Below are 16,702 nucleotides of genomic sequence, written 5' to 3' on the forward strand. Positions count from 1 at the left end.
ACAGAGAGAGAGAAGAATATATTTTTTTTTGGGTTGATATGATGGTCTATCCAGAGAATCCAAAAGAGTTAACCAACGTTTCAGTGTTTCAATTATCTTTTTGGATTCCTGTCATCTGGCATATTAGTTTTATTTCGTCCTGAAATTTGGTAAGCATGCTTTTATCCAAGTCATTGATCAACACATTAAACAGCAGAAGGTCAAGGATAGTTCTTTGAGACCACTCCACCATAAATCTCCGATGGTGACGTTGAACAATTAATGCTTATTCTTTGAGTCCCAAATCCATCTTACTATACTACCATATACATATACCTCTCCATTTTGTTTGCAAGAACAAAAAAGACTTTTCTCAAATGCTTTAATAAAATATAAGTAAATTTTATCAATAACATTCTTCTAATCTTCTAGCCTAGTAACTGCCAAAACAGGAAATAGGATTAACCTGGTATGACCAGTTCTTAAAATCCTTAATCATCCCTTTAGTAATGTTTTACAATTTTGCCAAAAATCAATGTCAAGGCATGTTAGCCATTCTTTTTGCTTTTTTTTTTTAATCTTAAACATTTGGCCTTCTCTAATCTTGTAGCATTTCTCCTACTCTTCCTGATCTTTCAAAGATCACTGAGCTCAGCAATCAAACTTAACCAGTTCTTCCAGTCAGTATGTCAAAGACCTGTATTTTGGTGTTCCTTGTACTGAATATATTACTACTGCAGAACTTAGTCTTAGAGAGTTGTCTAAGGCTCAGAGAGATAGTGACTAGCCCTTGGTCAGAAGGCTATTAAGTCTCAGAGGAAGAATCAAACTTAGATACACCTGACTTCAAAGTTTAGTGCTTTATCCATTACGCCAGGCTGCCTGTTTTTTTTTTTTACATACCCTAAGATATGATTCATCTGGGCTGGGCTACAAAAGCAACTAGATGCCTTTATTATCACCTTATTTTGCTTGGGTATTCATTTCCTAATATTAGGCTGGAGAGCCAAAATTTTACATATTTATTAACAACTTCTTAACTTCAATAAAATATTACATTTGTCTTGGACTTTAAAATGTTTATGAAGAGCTCAAAGACAAGGGAAAGTACCCATATGTACAAAAATATTTACAGAAGTATGTTTTTGTTTTCAGCAAAGAACTAAAAAATAAAAGAGTGCACACATCAATAAGACAATAGCTAATAAATTATGGCACACAAATGTGATTGAGAATTACTTCACACTAAAGAAATCACAAATGGAAACCTGGGAAAACTTGTATGAACTGATGCAGAGTAAAATGAGCAGAACCAGTTAACTAATTTATATAGTGACTCCAACACTGGAAAAAAAAAGTTTGGAAAACTTAAGAATTTTGATCAGTGAAATGACTAACCACATTACTACAGAGCACTGAATGATATCCACAATTTAACAGAAATTAAGTGAGCTTGAGATGCAAAACGATAATACAATTTCAGACATATCCAATGTGTGGTTTTGTTTTACTTAACTATGTTTATTAGTCACAAGAGAGTGCTTTTTTTTTTTAATTTGGGAGCAATGAAGAGAGGGGAGTAACAGTGAGATAAAAAGAAGGAAAAAAAAGTGGTTCACTGAAACATTAAAAAAAAACATTCACTCACAGGTGCAGCGAGTTGGCACAGTGGCTATAGCTCTGGCCTTGGAGTCAGGAGGACCTGAGTTCAAATCTGACCTCAGACACGACACTTACTAGCTGTGTGACCCTGGGCAAGTCACTTAACCCCAACTGCCTCACCAAAAAAACCCTCACAAACAACATTTGGAGGGGGACAATAATATATGCTGATTTTAAAAGGAAGCTATTTTTAAGAGATTGATGATATCAAATACAACACTTTTTTCCTGTTCTTTGCATATGGAAGGATTTGTGCTAACTGGTGTCTGTCAAATAACAAAAAATAAAAAATTGTTTGTAAGGTATTTTTAAAAGAATCTCATTTTATCCTCATGGCAGCCCTCTGAAGTTAAGCAGGACAAGTTTTATTATCCCTATATGATATAAAAGGAAATTAGGTTTATAGTATGAAATTTACTTACTTGCACAAGATCACAAAGACAATTTTGGTATCAGACCCAGGAATATAATCCTAGTCTCTTGATTCACTAGTTTTCTTTTTAGTAATATCTCTTATAGTAATCAACCAGCTATGTTCCCAACATGAAGAAAGGAAATGTTGAGTAACTTAAGGAACAATTTCTAATAAATGTTTACTGGTATACATAGGAGGGGCAGGATCACAGGCCAATTTCTTACATACACTGTTATTTAACTAACCTCTTAAGATTTGTTTAAAGAAAACTTTCTCCTAAAATACAATTAACTCCTTTAAATAAACTAAATCCTACCATACTGAAAATTTTAAAGGGCCAAGATACGCTGGGTTAAATGAAGAGAATACTGAACTTATCCATTTCAGAAATAATATTCCTTTTAATGAAGTCAAACTCCCATTTTAAATACTTACCATAGACTGGAACAGAGCAAAATTGAGAGAGGTTACTTTCAAAGAAAATTCAAATTAACTACTCAAACTGTAAATGAAAACACATACACCTCTACTAAGTTACAGCCATAAAATCAATCATTTAATTGAAGTTATATATTTTTTAAAAGGATGAGGCAGTACAATTGATAAAACTGTAATTAGGGAAAGCTATCAAGCATGTCTCAAAAAGATTTAAAACAGCAAAGGGACACTTTACAAAAAGACTGGAGAGGAAGAGTTCTTAAACTACAAGTAAAAAGGTACATAAACAGATATTTTATAAAAGAATACAGCAACAGAAACATAAAATGAACACACGAAGTCATCCAAAACTAAGAATCCTTGGACCTTCTTAGTTAAAATACAAGCTCAAAAACTATTTTTTAACAGTGACCAAATATTTAGTTTGAAATTTACAATTCCTCAGTTGAGGTTTCATACTATACACATCTTCCAAACAAGCTGCCAATAATTTCCAATTAACCATGGGTGGTATCATCTTCCACAAAGTCTTTGGCCATCTCTGCTGTGATCACATCGATGTGACTAACCTGATGAAACAATGTACATTAAAGCATAATCTCCCAAAGTAGATCATACAACACTAAGCAATTATAGTATTACCCTCTACAACTATAATATCTTGTATAAATGAATGCATATTAAGTTTTTATAAATGCTGATAAATTGCTGTGGAAAATTTTAGTGAAACTGACACTAACCAATTATTATTTATAATGGTATTTGCTTTATATAGTGATAAGAATAATTTTAATTTTAAAAAGTTCTGAATATGTGAATAACTTTTGCCTGACCTTAATACCTCAGACTTAATGCTCAAAATAGGATCAGAGAACTGTACAGTGGTCATTTGGTCCAGTCCTTCTTGGTTTATTTTACATATATGTAAAATTTAATATTTAATAACAAAACTAAATAATAATTTTATATATTTAGTGTTTTATATATACACACATATACATATAGCTTAAGGTATGTATATAAAGTGAAACATGTTCACGTTTGGGGCAGCTGGGTGGCGCAGAGGATAGAGCTCTGGCCTTGGAGTCAGAAGGACCCGAGTTCAAATACAGTCTCAGACACATGACACTTCCTAGCTGTGTGACCCTGGGCAAGTCACTTAACTCCAAATGCCTCACCAAAAAAAGGCAAAAAGGAAAAAACATGTTCATGTTGTGCCTGGTATTAAAAATAGACTGTAAATTCCTTTAGGGCAGAAGTTTATGCCATTTTTTGCTTTTTGTATTCATAGTGCCTATCATATAGTAGATGCGTAATAAATGTTCACTGAATTTAATTCAATGTTTCAGGGACACAGGAAATCAGAAAGCAGAAAATAGGAGACTACAAAGAAATAGTAACTGCATTTAAAAAAAAAAGCTAAAGCTGTGGAATGTTTTCCTAACCCCAATAAGTATAAGAACAATGCCTGACACATAACAGGTGATCAATAAATAAATGACTTGAATATGGACAGCTGCCACACAAACTGACAAATTTCTACAGGGATGCCTCAAAGAAAAAGCTTACTAACAATCACATGATATCATTATCTGAGCGTTAACTAAGTTCACTTTCTTTCATGACTTAAATAGCAAACAGAAATCAAGAAATTATCAGGAGTAAAAACCAATATTTCATATGTAGGAGAGAGGAAAGAATTACCTTATTTCTGAATTTTACACCATAGAACTTATCAGCTGACTCGAGTAGTTCAGGCCTAAATGTAGTTGTGATAAACTGAGCATGTACAGCAAGTTCCATAATCATATCTGCAAAATTAGATGTTATTTACAAAAAACTCATCTCACTATAAATGAGAACTTCACAGAACAATAGTCATATCTCAAACACACAACTACTAAGAATGTGTATGCATAACTCTTGTTGGTCCTGTAAAGATGACGTCTTTGTAAGAATCATTTTCTAAGAAACTTGTAATTTGGGAATGTTTAGTATACATTTTTTTAACATTTAGAAATACATTTCTATCAGCATGGTGTTAATTCAAACACTGTCTCTCACAAATCACCACTTAGGATAAAAGGAACTTTTTCTAAACTATCTGATATTATTTTATACTGTAAAAGAGCTATAATTCTTTATAGAAGATGAAGATTAGATTTGTGTAGGCCCTATTACAAAATTAAAATTAGTTTACACATGTTTTATACACACACACATATATATACACACATATCATAAATAACACTGATATAAACCTTCCTCTTTTATTACATGGCTATTCATGTACAGTACAACATAGAAGTACAACAGAGCTCTAACATAAATGGCTTCTGTGTGAAAATTAAGCAGGCTTATTATCTAGATCAGAAGACCAAACCAAGCCTCTAGAAATCTGATTCCAGCTATACATAAAAACCAGGCTGCCATACTAGTATGAAAAGCATAACTTTTCATTAAAAAAACTACTGTAAAAGAATTATAACTATAATTTCATAGAGGATTGATATTATACTTCATCAGGTTCTACTAGACATGAAAAAAAGCACAAATTAAAAGCCTTACCTGATACAGCCTTTCTATGTTGAGCATCCAAAGCCTGGTCAATCTCATCAAACAAGTAAAAAGGAGCTGGGTCACATTTCTGAATTGCAAAAATTAGTGCAAGAGCCACCAAAGATTTCTGTCCACCTGAAAGTTGCTGCATTTCTCGCATTTCACCTTGTTTTCCTGTAAATGATACCTACGAAAATATTAAATAATGAGTCTTTATCTCATAGCTACTGAACCAAAAGCAATTGCCATAAAGTCCTTCAAAAAGTTTTAAAGTATTTACGTCCATAAGGACTAATTTAAATTCCTCAGATCCTGCCAAAGTTTAGCAAGTAAGTTCTTCTATAACATACTTGAGAAAACTGAACTTAAAAAAGTGTTTTACCCTTATTCCTACTCCAGTAAATTGGTCAACTGATGGGACACTGCTTTGTGAGCCAGAACCTCTCTCACTTTCAGTACTTCCTTCTCCTTCATCTTGAGACTGACTACCTTCCACATCACCTTTCTTCATCACCAAGGTAGCTTTGCCACCAGGTACCAATTTCTGAAACACTTCACTGAAGTTCTTTGATACCTTGGATAAAAAAAAAAATTGGAAACATCATCATTCAAATTCCCTTGTATAAATCTTGTTAAGATGGAAATTACAGCAACTGTTGCTTAAAAATCAAGAGATATAATTAAAAGCTATTCCAGTATTAAGTGGGCTTTCCCTTGCACTGCATTATGACAAGTTAGGACAGATATGAATATGAATGATGCAAACTCATATTCATAAATATGGACACAAAACAGTGATTTGAGGATGTGACTAGTATTGTTTTTTCAAAAGGCTTAAATGAAATTTTACAACATGTGAGGAAACAATTCATTTCACATTTTTGTTAAGTTCATTGTGAAGCTTGGGAAAGAAAGCATGGCAACACAAATAAAATGCACACAATGGGGTTCAACATGATTAAACCATACCTGTTTGAAAGTTAATTGTATAGCCTCATATTTCCGGAGTTCAAGGACATTCATCAGCTCCATGATAGATTTGTAGCCCCTGTCCAGCTCTTCCTGTCTCTTAATTAATTTCTCTTTCTGCTCAGAAAAATTTACAAATTGATCTAAGGCTTTTTTATTGACATGACTGTATTTCTTTAGTTCTGTGTTGCACTGTTCAAGTTTGCGAAATAGCTACAAGAGGAAAAGAAAGTAAAAATTATAGCTCAATTCTAACTAAAGTTTTGACATACACCGCAAAATCCACTATTAGGTTTTCAACTGAAAACTAACCTGTTTGAGACTTAAAGTTTGGTATTTTTCAAATGCCTCCTGAGGAAGTGACCCAAGCTCTCGGATTTTCTTCATACACTCTTCTTTTTTCTTCAGAAGCATGCCTTGCCGGTTTGTCATCTTCTCAAGCTCTTTTGTATCGTGGTTTATAGCATCCATGTGCTCTTTTTCCATAGTTTTCCAGCGCTCCATGCTCTTCTGAAGATCTTTAATTGCAACCTCTGTTTTGTCAATGGAATTATCCAGATCTAAGTAAAAGTATGGGGGAAAAAATTAGAATTCGGTGAACACTTTAAAATTATCATACTCCTGGATTAAAGCTTTGGTTTTGGAAGCAATCTAGTAAACTGTCAAGAGGTTTGGTTTTGTTCAGTTTGTACTGAAAACAAATTGTGAAAATTTAAGAATCATTTAAAAGAATGAATCAAGAAGCATAACATATCAAGTAAAACACTGAAGACTGACCTTGGAATTTGTTTATTTTCTTACACAAATTTTAAAAAATGGATCATCTGAATTTACACTCAAATTTGAAAGTATGACAAACTTTTTTTTTAGTCATTGCACTCTTTCAGATAAATTAATTTATTTTCATTAAAGTATTAGTGACAAACTCTTCAACAAGCTAGGATCTAGTGTTCACAATAAACATAGATTTCATCCACCACAAATGATATATAAGGATAGAGAATACAAAAAAATAATTAGTACACACATTTCACTTTGAATTTCTAGTGATTTGTAGGATTTCTCCTTTAACTTAAGTATTATGAGTGTCTTATAAATTTAAGAAACTATAGTAAATAGTTTTAGGAAATAAGAAACCAACCATCTGATCGTGCCATAGTATCTTTTACACGTTTGTTGATGGCTTCAAGTTCTGATGTTGTAGCAGTGAGAACAGTACCACCTTCAGTTTCTCTCAGTTCATTAAGTTCCTGCAATGTAAAATGTTGCCAAGTATTTAAACTCATAAAGCAACCGAGCATAACTTATTAGAAGGCTTTAAAACAAAATCAAGCTTAGAAATAAGAGAATGCAATTCTTCTTTCTTTATAAAGGTGGGGGACTATGGGCATGGAATACTGCATATGCTGTTAGTCTCATCTGATGTGTTAGTTTTGCTGAAGTAACTTTTCTTACCTCTTTTCTTTTTTATTTTCTATTACAAGGAATGTTCTCTGAGTTGAGGGAAGATGTGAGGGACATATGCCAATACAAAAGATATCAATAAGTGATATTATTAAAAAATACTGGGGGCAGGGGGGAAAGCACTTATATTCCAGAAGTATATAATCACCTTAAGGGCAGGAACTACTTCTCATTTTGTCTATCTCCTTAAGGCTATGTATATATCAGGTGTTTGTATATACTAGGGGAAGAGGGTGTTCAATATATACTTGAGACCTCCAGAATTCTCATGGCTGGGCTGAAGTGTGTTAGTACATGTTAAACACTGATAAATATCTAGATGCCTAATTTATAAACCATCAACATAACTGCTGAGAACTTTCTTGGGGAAAAAAAATTAGGTCCACCATCAACCTTCCACTACTTAGAAAATCCAATTGCCATAAGCAGCAAGAGATAGTTATCAAAGGAATCCATAAAGAAGGAACAACTTTACCTGCTCTACTTGGTCCAAGCGTTTTCTCAGATTCTCATTGAGATAGGTCTCTACTCGAGTTATTATGCCTTCCAATTTAATCCTTTCATTCAAGAGCTGTCTGTTTTCCTAGAATTAAGGAAAAAAGAAAAGTGAATCATAGATATAAAAAGACAAATTTCACTACACTAAAGTAAAGTTTTTCTAACACTGATCCACTGACTGATATTAGCTACCATCACAGGTCAATAGAGAATTAACAGCAATATTACTTTGCAATTTTGTGAGATATGATGAGATATAATTCCTCTCCTATGCAAGCTGTTCTACGAATGGTTATTGTTCCCTATAATACTGAATCAAACTCTGAAAAATACATGTTTCTTGCTTTTCTCCACTTCGGATTTTTTTTCCCTGTACTAAGTGTTACCACCTTTGCCCTTAATACCAAATGTCATCAAAATATACTTCATCAAAAAAATGCTGCTATAAATGTACACATGGCCAAACGTGTGCATCTGCATGTGAGTGTGTGTGAAAAGCTACAGCAAAAATGCACCTAAAATCAGTCAAACACTCTTGAGATTTCTTGTGTCAACCCCAACATATCTGGAATCAAGCTATGAGAGCGTTTGTAGAACAAGCTTTTAAAATGATATTACTTCTTGATATTGATGTGTCTCCCAGATAGAAACTAAACATGTCAGTATGACATTTATACTCACTACTTTAATCTTTAAGCATTCTTTTTTAGTGTATGGGGCTGTTAGGTGGCATATAGAGTGCTGGGCCTGGAGTCGTGAGGATTTAAATTCAAATACAGCCTCAGATACTTATTAACTGTGTGACCCTGGGCAAGTCACTTAACATCTGCCTGTTTCTTCATCTGTAAAAATGGGGATAATAATAGCATCTACCTCCCAAGGTTGTTGAGGATCAAATAAAATAATATTAGTAAAGCACTTAGCATAGTGCCTAACACACAGTAAGCCTTATATAAATGTTAGCTATTATTACTGCTATTAAAAGTCACAATAGTAATTTCTAAGTTTATTTAGCAAGCCATACTTACTTGCTGTAGGAGTCGAATTTCATCATTCAAATCATCTACGCGTCTCTGATCTTCCAGGCTGAGTTGAGAGAGTAAATCTGTTCCCAGTTCTGCTTTCAGTGATTCTCTTGTTGATTCCATGGCATGTAAACTTGCCTCTAAGCTTTGCAAACTACGTTGCTATGTGATAGATTGAGTTATTAGTGTAAATATTCCTCAAGTTTCAACCTACATGTACTTATAGCAAATAAAGCCAGAACAAATTATAGTAATAAATGTATTTAAAATACCAAATTCTAGGATGCCACTGTTAAAATTAAGATACTATATAATTCTCTAATTTCAAGTTATTAACAAAAATCTCTACTAATGATCAAGAGAGAGGAATTAAGAACTCCTTTGTACCTTTGGCATAAAGGTTTTTTCAGATTGCTGTCTCTTTTCTTTCAGCATCTTCATCTCTGATAAAATACTGTCCCGAGATGCTTTGAATTTCCTCTGCTGGGTTTCAATTTGTTGCATTTGATTCATCAGCTGATCAATTTCATTATTAATCCATACAATGGGCTAAGGAAAATTCTGTCCAGTTTTAAATACAAGATCATTTTTTCAACTCCTGTCTTGCCCCTCCATATACTTTTTGCTATTAAATATCATGCATTGGAGAAATCTTCCAAAACTCTATGGAACTTAGAAATGCTAAATTAAATACAGGACACATATTAACGCTTACTGCTTCTGAACAGAGAGAGACGCTGTTACACACTGCCAATGTGTTAATTTGTTTTACTCAGTTTAATTCTTTTGTTATAGTTATAGGGTAGAGTTTTATGAAGAATGGCAAGATTCACTGTGAAAAGGCAATGACGTTAAAAAAGCATCTAAAACTTAAAAAAAAATTTAAATACTTTCTATGCTATTATAACCTAAAAGTATGAAGTATATTATTTCAGCAGTAATGGTATGAAAAAAAAAACTCAAGAAAGCTATTTGTACCTCTTCTAATAAATAAAATCAGATAGATGGTACTGTGTATCAACAATTTTTATGTTGTCAATACTTTGTTTTCTCATTCTCTTCCTGTTTTTTAAATTTTGTCAAATTTAATCTGAGTCCAACATAATTTGGTGATCTTAATCCATGTTCAGTAGTGCTTAATTGAACAAAAACACATTCAACTTCACTGGGTCTATTTACCTTTTAAGCAGAACCCAATTCAAAAAATAAATGGAGAAGCTCAATAAGATCAGGTTCTAATTCAAATCATTGCTTGTGCCTGGTTCACATTAAAAAACTTTACTATTCTCCTGACATACAATTGATATTTACTCATACAAAATCCCAAATTGGAACGATTCATCCTCACAATAGTCACTAATTCCTCCTGAAATCTTCCTTTGACAGTAGTTGCAACAGCACCTGAAACATTAGTCATAGAATCTGCATCACAGTCTAAAATGTACTGTGACAGTCTGGTCACAGTTCTACTTTCTACATTATTCATATCTGTCAAAGCTATAACTTACTCAAGATAACATGGCTATCTTATGATGACTTGAAAAAAAAACTGATGAGGATCTAAACAGTGGTATCATCAATATAAGCCAGCTTGAATCTTTTGGATTTTGAGCTAGGTGTGGGGTGAAGAGAAGAGATTCACTGCTTGGAAGTGATGATGCAAGTTTATCTGATAACAGAAAGTAGAACAATGCAATTCCTAGTCTATTTCTGTCCTCTGTGTTAAGGAGAATAAGCTTCAGACTGAAAATGGTGAAAACAAAAATGGTTCAAAGGAAAGTAAAACAGAACATAAATGAGAAGATTTCTACAAAATTCCTCATACAAGCACGACATTCCTTCTCCTGTCTCCAACCCCTTGTGGTAGTTACCCCCTATCCCTGGAACACATTTCCTCCTAACTCCTGTCTCAGAGTCCCTAGTTTCCTTCAAGTTTCAGCTGTTTTTCCCCCTCCTCCATAAAGTCTTTCTTGATGTCTTTATCTATTAGAACCTCCCCACCCCAAAGTTCTCCCCATGATCACTGTGTATTACTGATATATATGTACATCGTACCTGGCTGGACTGTAAGCTTCTTGAGGGCATTCTTTGTATGCCCAGGACGTAGCACAGGTGTTTAATAAATGCTTGTGGATTGGTTGATGTAAATGAGTTCAAGTCACCTGACTCAGACAAATTACATTCCAAGGTACTGATGTTCCAGGGTATCAAAGAACTGACAGATGTTTTCACTGAACTACTATCAGTAATCTTTAAGCTGTGAAATTGAAGAGGTGTCAAAATATTGAGAACCAAATATTCCAGTTTTCAAATAAGCTAAATATAACTCCCAATGAGTAAAAATCAGTGCCCATACTGACTTCCTACTCCAAATAGAATCATAAGCTATTACAAAAATAAAATAATCACTATATTTATAAAAAAAAAAAGAATCCTGAACTTGTAATACTTCAAACTGAAAAATAAATTTTAAAAGGAACTGGCATATTTTAAAAATCTGAGTTCTGTATCATTAGGTACTTTTTTATTTAGCATGGCCATAGAGTAAAACAAATCCTACTAGAACTATTTAATAATGAAAGACTACAATTTTAGTTCCAGTAATACTCATCAGCAAAGGGAGCTATGGGAGCTATTTTAATATATACAGTTTTTACTTAAAGAGAAACTACCTCAAATCTCCTCTACTTCATTTTACTATAAGTAAGAAATGCAACTGTATTCCTATCACTGAAATAGGGGAAAAGAAAAATTATGGGTTGCAGGCCAGACAACTGGGATCCCACAGAGCCATGACAAACAGTATCAGCATGTTTAGAACTGATTATCTGCATCCCAGGAACAACAGCACTTTCCTAAAATTGTTCAGGTGATACAGCCCTGCCACTCACCCTAAGACTAGTTAAATTAAGATAGGTCACTAAGTTAGGACACTACATGATGGGACTCCTTCACAACTACCAAGCCTCCGAGTTCCAATAAGAAGACTGCAGCAATTCCAACAAAGCAGGTAATAATTAAAAACAGTACCTTTAGGCATTATTCATAGAGATCATGTTGCATATGTCGAGTTGGCCTGTACAGTTTACAGCTGACCACTATATACTGTCATCTGTAAATATTAACAGTGAATTCTGCTGATATTAACAATATTTCCTTTTATCAGCTTAAAAAAAAGTATCACCCCAAAAAAAAGTATTATCCCTACAATTTTATATTTTCACTCATTCTCCCAGTCTACATCTCCTTTGAAAGGTAAAATTCACTGCTGTTAAAAACAGATAGTAAGAAATGATGATGGAGATGGTATCAGAAAAACGTAGGAAGACATGTATGAACTAATGCAGGATGAGGTGGGCAGAATCAGGAGAACAGTCTATACAATAATAGCAAAGTAAAAATAATCAACTTTGAGAGACTTGGTGGCTCTGATCAACAAAATGACAATTTCAAAGGATTCATGATAAAGCATGCTATCCACCTCCAGACAGAGAACTGATGTACTCAGTGCAGATTAAAACATATTTTTACTCTTTCTCGCCTTTTTATTTTTTTTGGGGGGGGAGGAGTGTAGAGGGGGTAGAAGAGATCATAGCTGATACAGAAATCTGACTATACATATTTGTAATATTTTTTTCCTGCCTTCTTATTGAGCTGTGGGATGAGAGAATTTGGAATTAAAAAAATGTTTTTGAAGTCTCTGAGCTTTAAATAATTTTTTAAAAGACAGTGAGGAAAGTAGTAATTGTTATCAGTAAACATTGGCATTAGATAGAAAAAAAACAACTATTAGTTAACCATAAAAACAGCATGAAAGCAATTTTTTTTCTCCTTCAAACTACAGGTAAATGTTAAATAAGCTTATGAGGTATGATAAAAGTGTATATATTTAAATAAAGAGCAAAATAGTAATCTTCTACTAGTTGAGAAAAAAACTATACAATATAATAAAACAGACGCAAAAACTTCAGCTTATTCCATTCTCTAAAAGGATATTTTCAATATTTCTACGAAGATTTTCATTGAGCTTGGCTTCAAGTTCACCTAGTTCTTCTTCAGCCTTTCTAACATCTTTCTGCAATTCAAGCCGAGACTTTCTGGTATCATAATATCCTCCAGTTAGAGCACCTCGATGGCTGACTTGATCCCCTACAAAGAAGAAAATAGAAAAACAGTAATTTTGTATAGTGTATATATTTGTATAGTATTTACCAAACCATTTTTTTGTAATAACTGATTTTAAAGTGATATTCACAAGTGTACAACTTTGGGGCTGAAATTAAAGATTTTAATCTTTAAGATCATTTTATTATCCTTTCTGGAGAAATCCGCTATTTTACAGATGAGAAAACAAAGGCCTGGAAAGGTAATGTGACTTGCCCAAGGAGAAGGACATGACCATATTTTCAATGATCTTCCCACCGTAAGAGTAGGGAAGTGGATGGATACATGCAGAAATTTAGAAGATGTAAAAACCAAGAGATATCAATAAATTTTTTTAAAATGTTTGTTTTCTTTTCTTATCAAAAGAGAATAGAAAGCATAACACAGTACTTTTTAATGACTATGCAATACTTTCTAAAGAACATAAACTTTTAAATACTCTTGGAAATTCACAGGCCTAACTTTCATAAACTATAAGTGACATCTTAATATTAGTATACATGCCAAAAAATTAATAAGGTGTAATTCTAAAAAATTAAGACTACTGAATGTAATACTGACTACAAACCTTCCAAAGTAATACAGTCCATAGTAAAGGCACGGGCCAATTGTGTAGAAACTTCCATGCTCCGACAAATCAGTGTCTTTCCAAACACATGTTTGAAAGCTTTATCAAATCTTGGATTGTATCTTAGTTTACTTATCATTGGAATAGCATCCTGAAAAGGAAGTAGTCATGTTATCATACAGCAAGACATAAGTAGCATTCATCAAATCAAAGTCAACCAATGAATGTTGGCAGAAACACAAATAGCAATCTTTTAGGTATCTTTTTAACATCATGAAATCGTATCAAAAACTTAAGACTTAGAAAGGACCTTAAAGCCCATCTAGTTAAATCCCTTCATTTTAAAGATGAGGAAACTGAGCGCCATAGGGGTTACTTGCCCAATAGTACAGCTGAGCCATGAACTCAGGTCCTCTGACAGGCACTTATTAAACACTTAACTATATGGTAGACAATATGCTAAGTTAGGGATACTAAGAAAAGCAAAAGTATGGTCCCTGCTCTTAAGATGCTAACATTCTAATGGGGGAGATGACAAACGATATCTATATAACAAAAGAAATATAACGCATTAAGGATGGTAATCTCAGTGGGAAGACACTAGAAGCAGGGGGAATCAGAAAAGGCAGCTTGTAGAAGGTAAGATTTGAGCTGAGTTTTGAAGGAAACCAAGAAAGCTAGGAGTCAGAGACAAGGAGGGAGATCATTCCAGGAATGGAGGACAGACCATACAAAGGCACAGAATCAGGAGACAGAATTTTATACGAGAGGAATAACAAGTAGGATAGTATACTGCTGGCTCTGGGAGATAGGAAAACAGGTATATTAACATACTATTGATGGAGACGTGAAGTCGTTTAGCCATTCTGGAAAGCAATTCAGAATTATGCCCCTAAAGTTACTAATCTACGAATATCTAGTTGCTGGGTATACTGACTGACTGATACCATTAGTAAGCTTATACCTCGATGAAATAAAAAAGGAAAATATGCTATATATACAAAATATCTATAGCAGATAGCAAAGAGCTATAAGCCAAGTGAGGATCCATCATTTGGGTAAGAAATTATGGAATACAAATGAAGTGGAAAGGACTATATGCAATGAAAAAAGGGACAGTTTCAGAGAATCTTCTGAAGCACTATAAGAACTGACACAGTGAAATGAGCAGAACCAAGGGATCAATTCATAGAATAAAAACAATACTGTAAAAATGAATGTTAAAAGACTTAAGAATGCCAAAAATTCTGATCTGTGTATACAATGACCAACCACAAGTCCAGAGAACCCATGACGAAGAATGCTGCCCATCTCTTAACATACAGGTGATAGACTCAAGATGCATAATGAGACATATATTTTTGGACACAGTCAATGTAGGAATTTGTTTTGCTTGACTATAACTGTTATGAGGGTTTGGTTTTTCTTTTTTCCCTTCTTGAGGAAATGGAAAGGTGAGGAGAAAAAATAAATACTCAAATGAAACAAAATTTTTACTTAAAAAGAAGAGTGCCTTGTTGCAGTGAGGGACCAATTGAGATTACGTGACATGGGTATACAGTGAACCCAATCCACATAGCTTTGTAATTTCTTTTCTGTTCCATTCAGTAGCACAAAAGTAGAAGTGAAGACAGGAGAACTAATTCAAATCCAAGTCTTTCCACTGTACCGTACATATACACACATACACACACACAAATTACACTGTAGAAATTTTAAAAGATTTCTGAGAAAAGGGGAATAATAGTTATTTTCGTATATCCCAATCATTAATCTTTTGCTGAAATGAACCTTGCCTCAAAGTAAATTTAGAAATCATGACAGCAGACTTCAAATTTTAGAACAACACTAGCTCTTAAAAAAATTACAACCTGTTATTTTTCCAGGTAGAATATTACGTTTCTGCCCACCAAAAAGCTGTTGAAGAAAATATTGATTTTCACCCCCAAATGTTCAAAAGCATTTGATTAGTGGAAATAGGAGGAAAAGGAGAAATAAAGGATAACTATAATTTATAAAACTTTTACTACTCTAAATTGGACATTTCACAAATGCTCTATGTTACCAGACTACACAGTAACAGTTGCCAATGCACTACTAAATAAGATAGCAATAAGAAATACACTGGGACCCAAAAAATAACTGATCCCTTTATAAATAAAACAGGTAGCACTGGCAAATAAACTTTTAAAAATATATACAGATGGCAATGAGACCATATTTTAGGGGGATTATTTCTTTCAGGTAATGGTAAATGAAAAATACTTTCTACTTCATTTATAAGCTACAATGCTTAAAAAGTTGTTGAGAAACATATAAAAGCAAATACACACTCATAAATACATTCCCTACTGCCCCACCTCATCTCACCCCATACTCACATGCCCCAAAATTTTGACTTACATTGGTTTCTGGATAGGCTGTATCTCTGACATCCAACTTGTTGAGAGGCAAAAAGGTTACTTCTCCTGGAAGGTTCATTTTATTAAACTCCATTAAAATCTTGGTACTGACTTCATCTGAATCCACAATATGATAAAACAACCTAAATGTAAATAATATAGTTTTTACACTTAAATTTTAAGTGATATGTAAAATATTTAATCAAAGAGTAATAACATAGATTTATATATGCTACTTCAAGGTTTACAAAGAATTCTACCTTAAGCCAATCCTGACCAGGTTTTATTTCACAGACAATTAAACTGAGGCACAGAGACCACATAGCAGTGAAGTGACAGGGTTGGGACTTAAACTCTCTTCTTCTGATTCCAAATCCAATGCTTTTTTCCCCTATGATTCCATAAACCACCTAAATCTCTTCCCCCTATATAAATGATCTTAGTATTTTAAAACAACTTGCATTATTTAAAATGCTTTAAAAATTAATGTTTCAAGCTATATATGGAACTGATATAAATATATTAAGAACAAGAGCCGTTCCCCAATAGACAAGAGGTC

The 16,702-nt window shown here is 33.5% G+C and overlaps 1 protein-coding gene across 2 annotated transcripts in view; it reads right to left on the reverse strand.

Moving 5' to 3' along the window:
* Window positions 1-2,586: 2,586 nt before the first annotated feature.
* Window positions 2,587-16,702, reverse strand: part of SMC3 (structural maintenance of chromosomes 3) — a 44,922-nt gene continuing 30,806 nt past the window's right edge. For both annotated transcript variants that reach the window (XM_020988005.2, XM_020988004.2), the window contains 13 exons: window positions 16,145-16,286; window positions 13,742-13,892; window positions 13,006-13,158; window positions 9,397-9,548; window positions 9,013-9,171; window positions 7,962-8,069; window positions 7,164-7,272; window positions 6,335-6,582; window positions 6,023-6,235; window positions 5,436-5,627; window positions 5,063-5,240; window positions 4,199-4,305; window positions 2,587-3,063 (listed from right to left, as the gene is read on the reverse strand). In XM_020988005.2, the coding sequence (XP_020843664.1) occupies window positions 2,992-3,063; window positions 4,199-4,305; window positions 5,063-5,240; window positions 5,436-5,627; window positions 6,023-6,235; window positions 6,335-6,582; window positions 7,164-7,272; window positions 7,962-8,069; window positions 9,013-9,171; window positions 9,397-9,548; window positions 13,006-13,158; window positions 13,742-13,892; window positions 16,145-16,286 (1,984 nt within the window). In that variant the 3' untranslated portion in view covers window positions 2,587-2,991. The remainder of the gene's footprint in view (window positions 3,064-4,198; window positions 4,306-5,062; window positions 5,241-5,435; window positions 5,628-6,022; window positions 6,236-6,334; window positions 6,583-7,163; window positions 7,273-7,961; window positions 8,070-9,012; window positions 9,172-9,396; window positions 9,549-13,005; window positions 13,159-13,741; window positions 13,893-16,144; window positions 16,287-16,702) is intronic.

The sequence above is a fragment of the Phascolarctos cinereus genome, unplaced genomic scaffold, assembly GCF_003287225.1.
Source record: "Phascolarctos cinereus isolate Bilbo 61053 unplaced genomic scaffold, phaCin_HiC Scaffold_3;HRSCAF=262, whole genome shotgun sequence".
Classification (NCBI taxonomy): Eukaryota; Metazoa; Chordata; class Mammalia; order Diprotodontia; family Phascolarctidae; genus Phascolarctos; species Phascolarctos cinereus.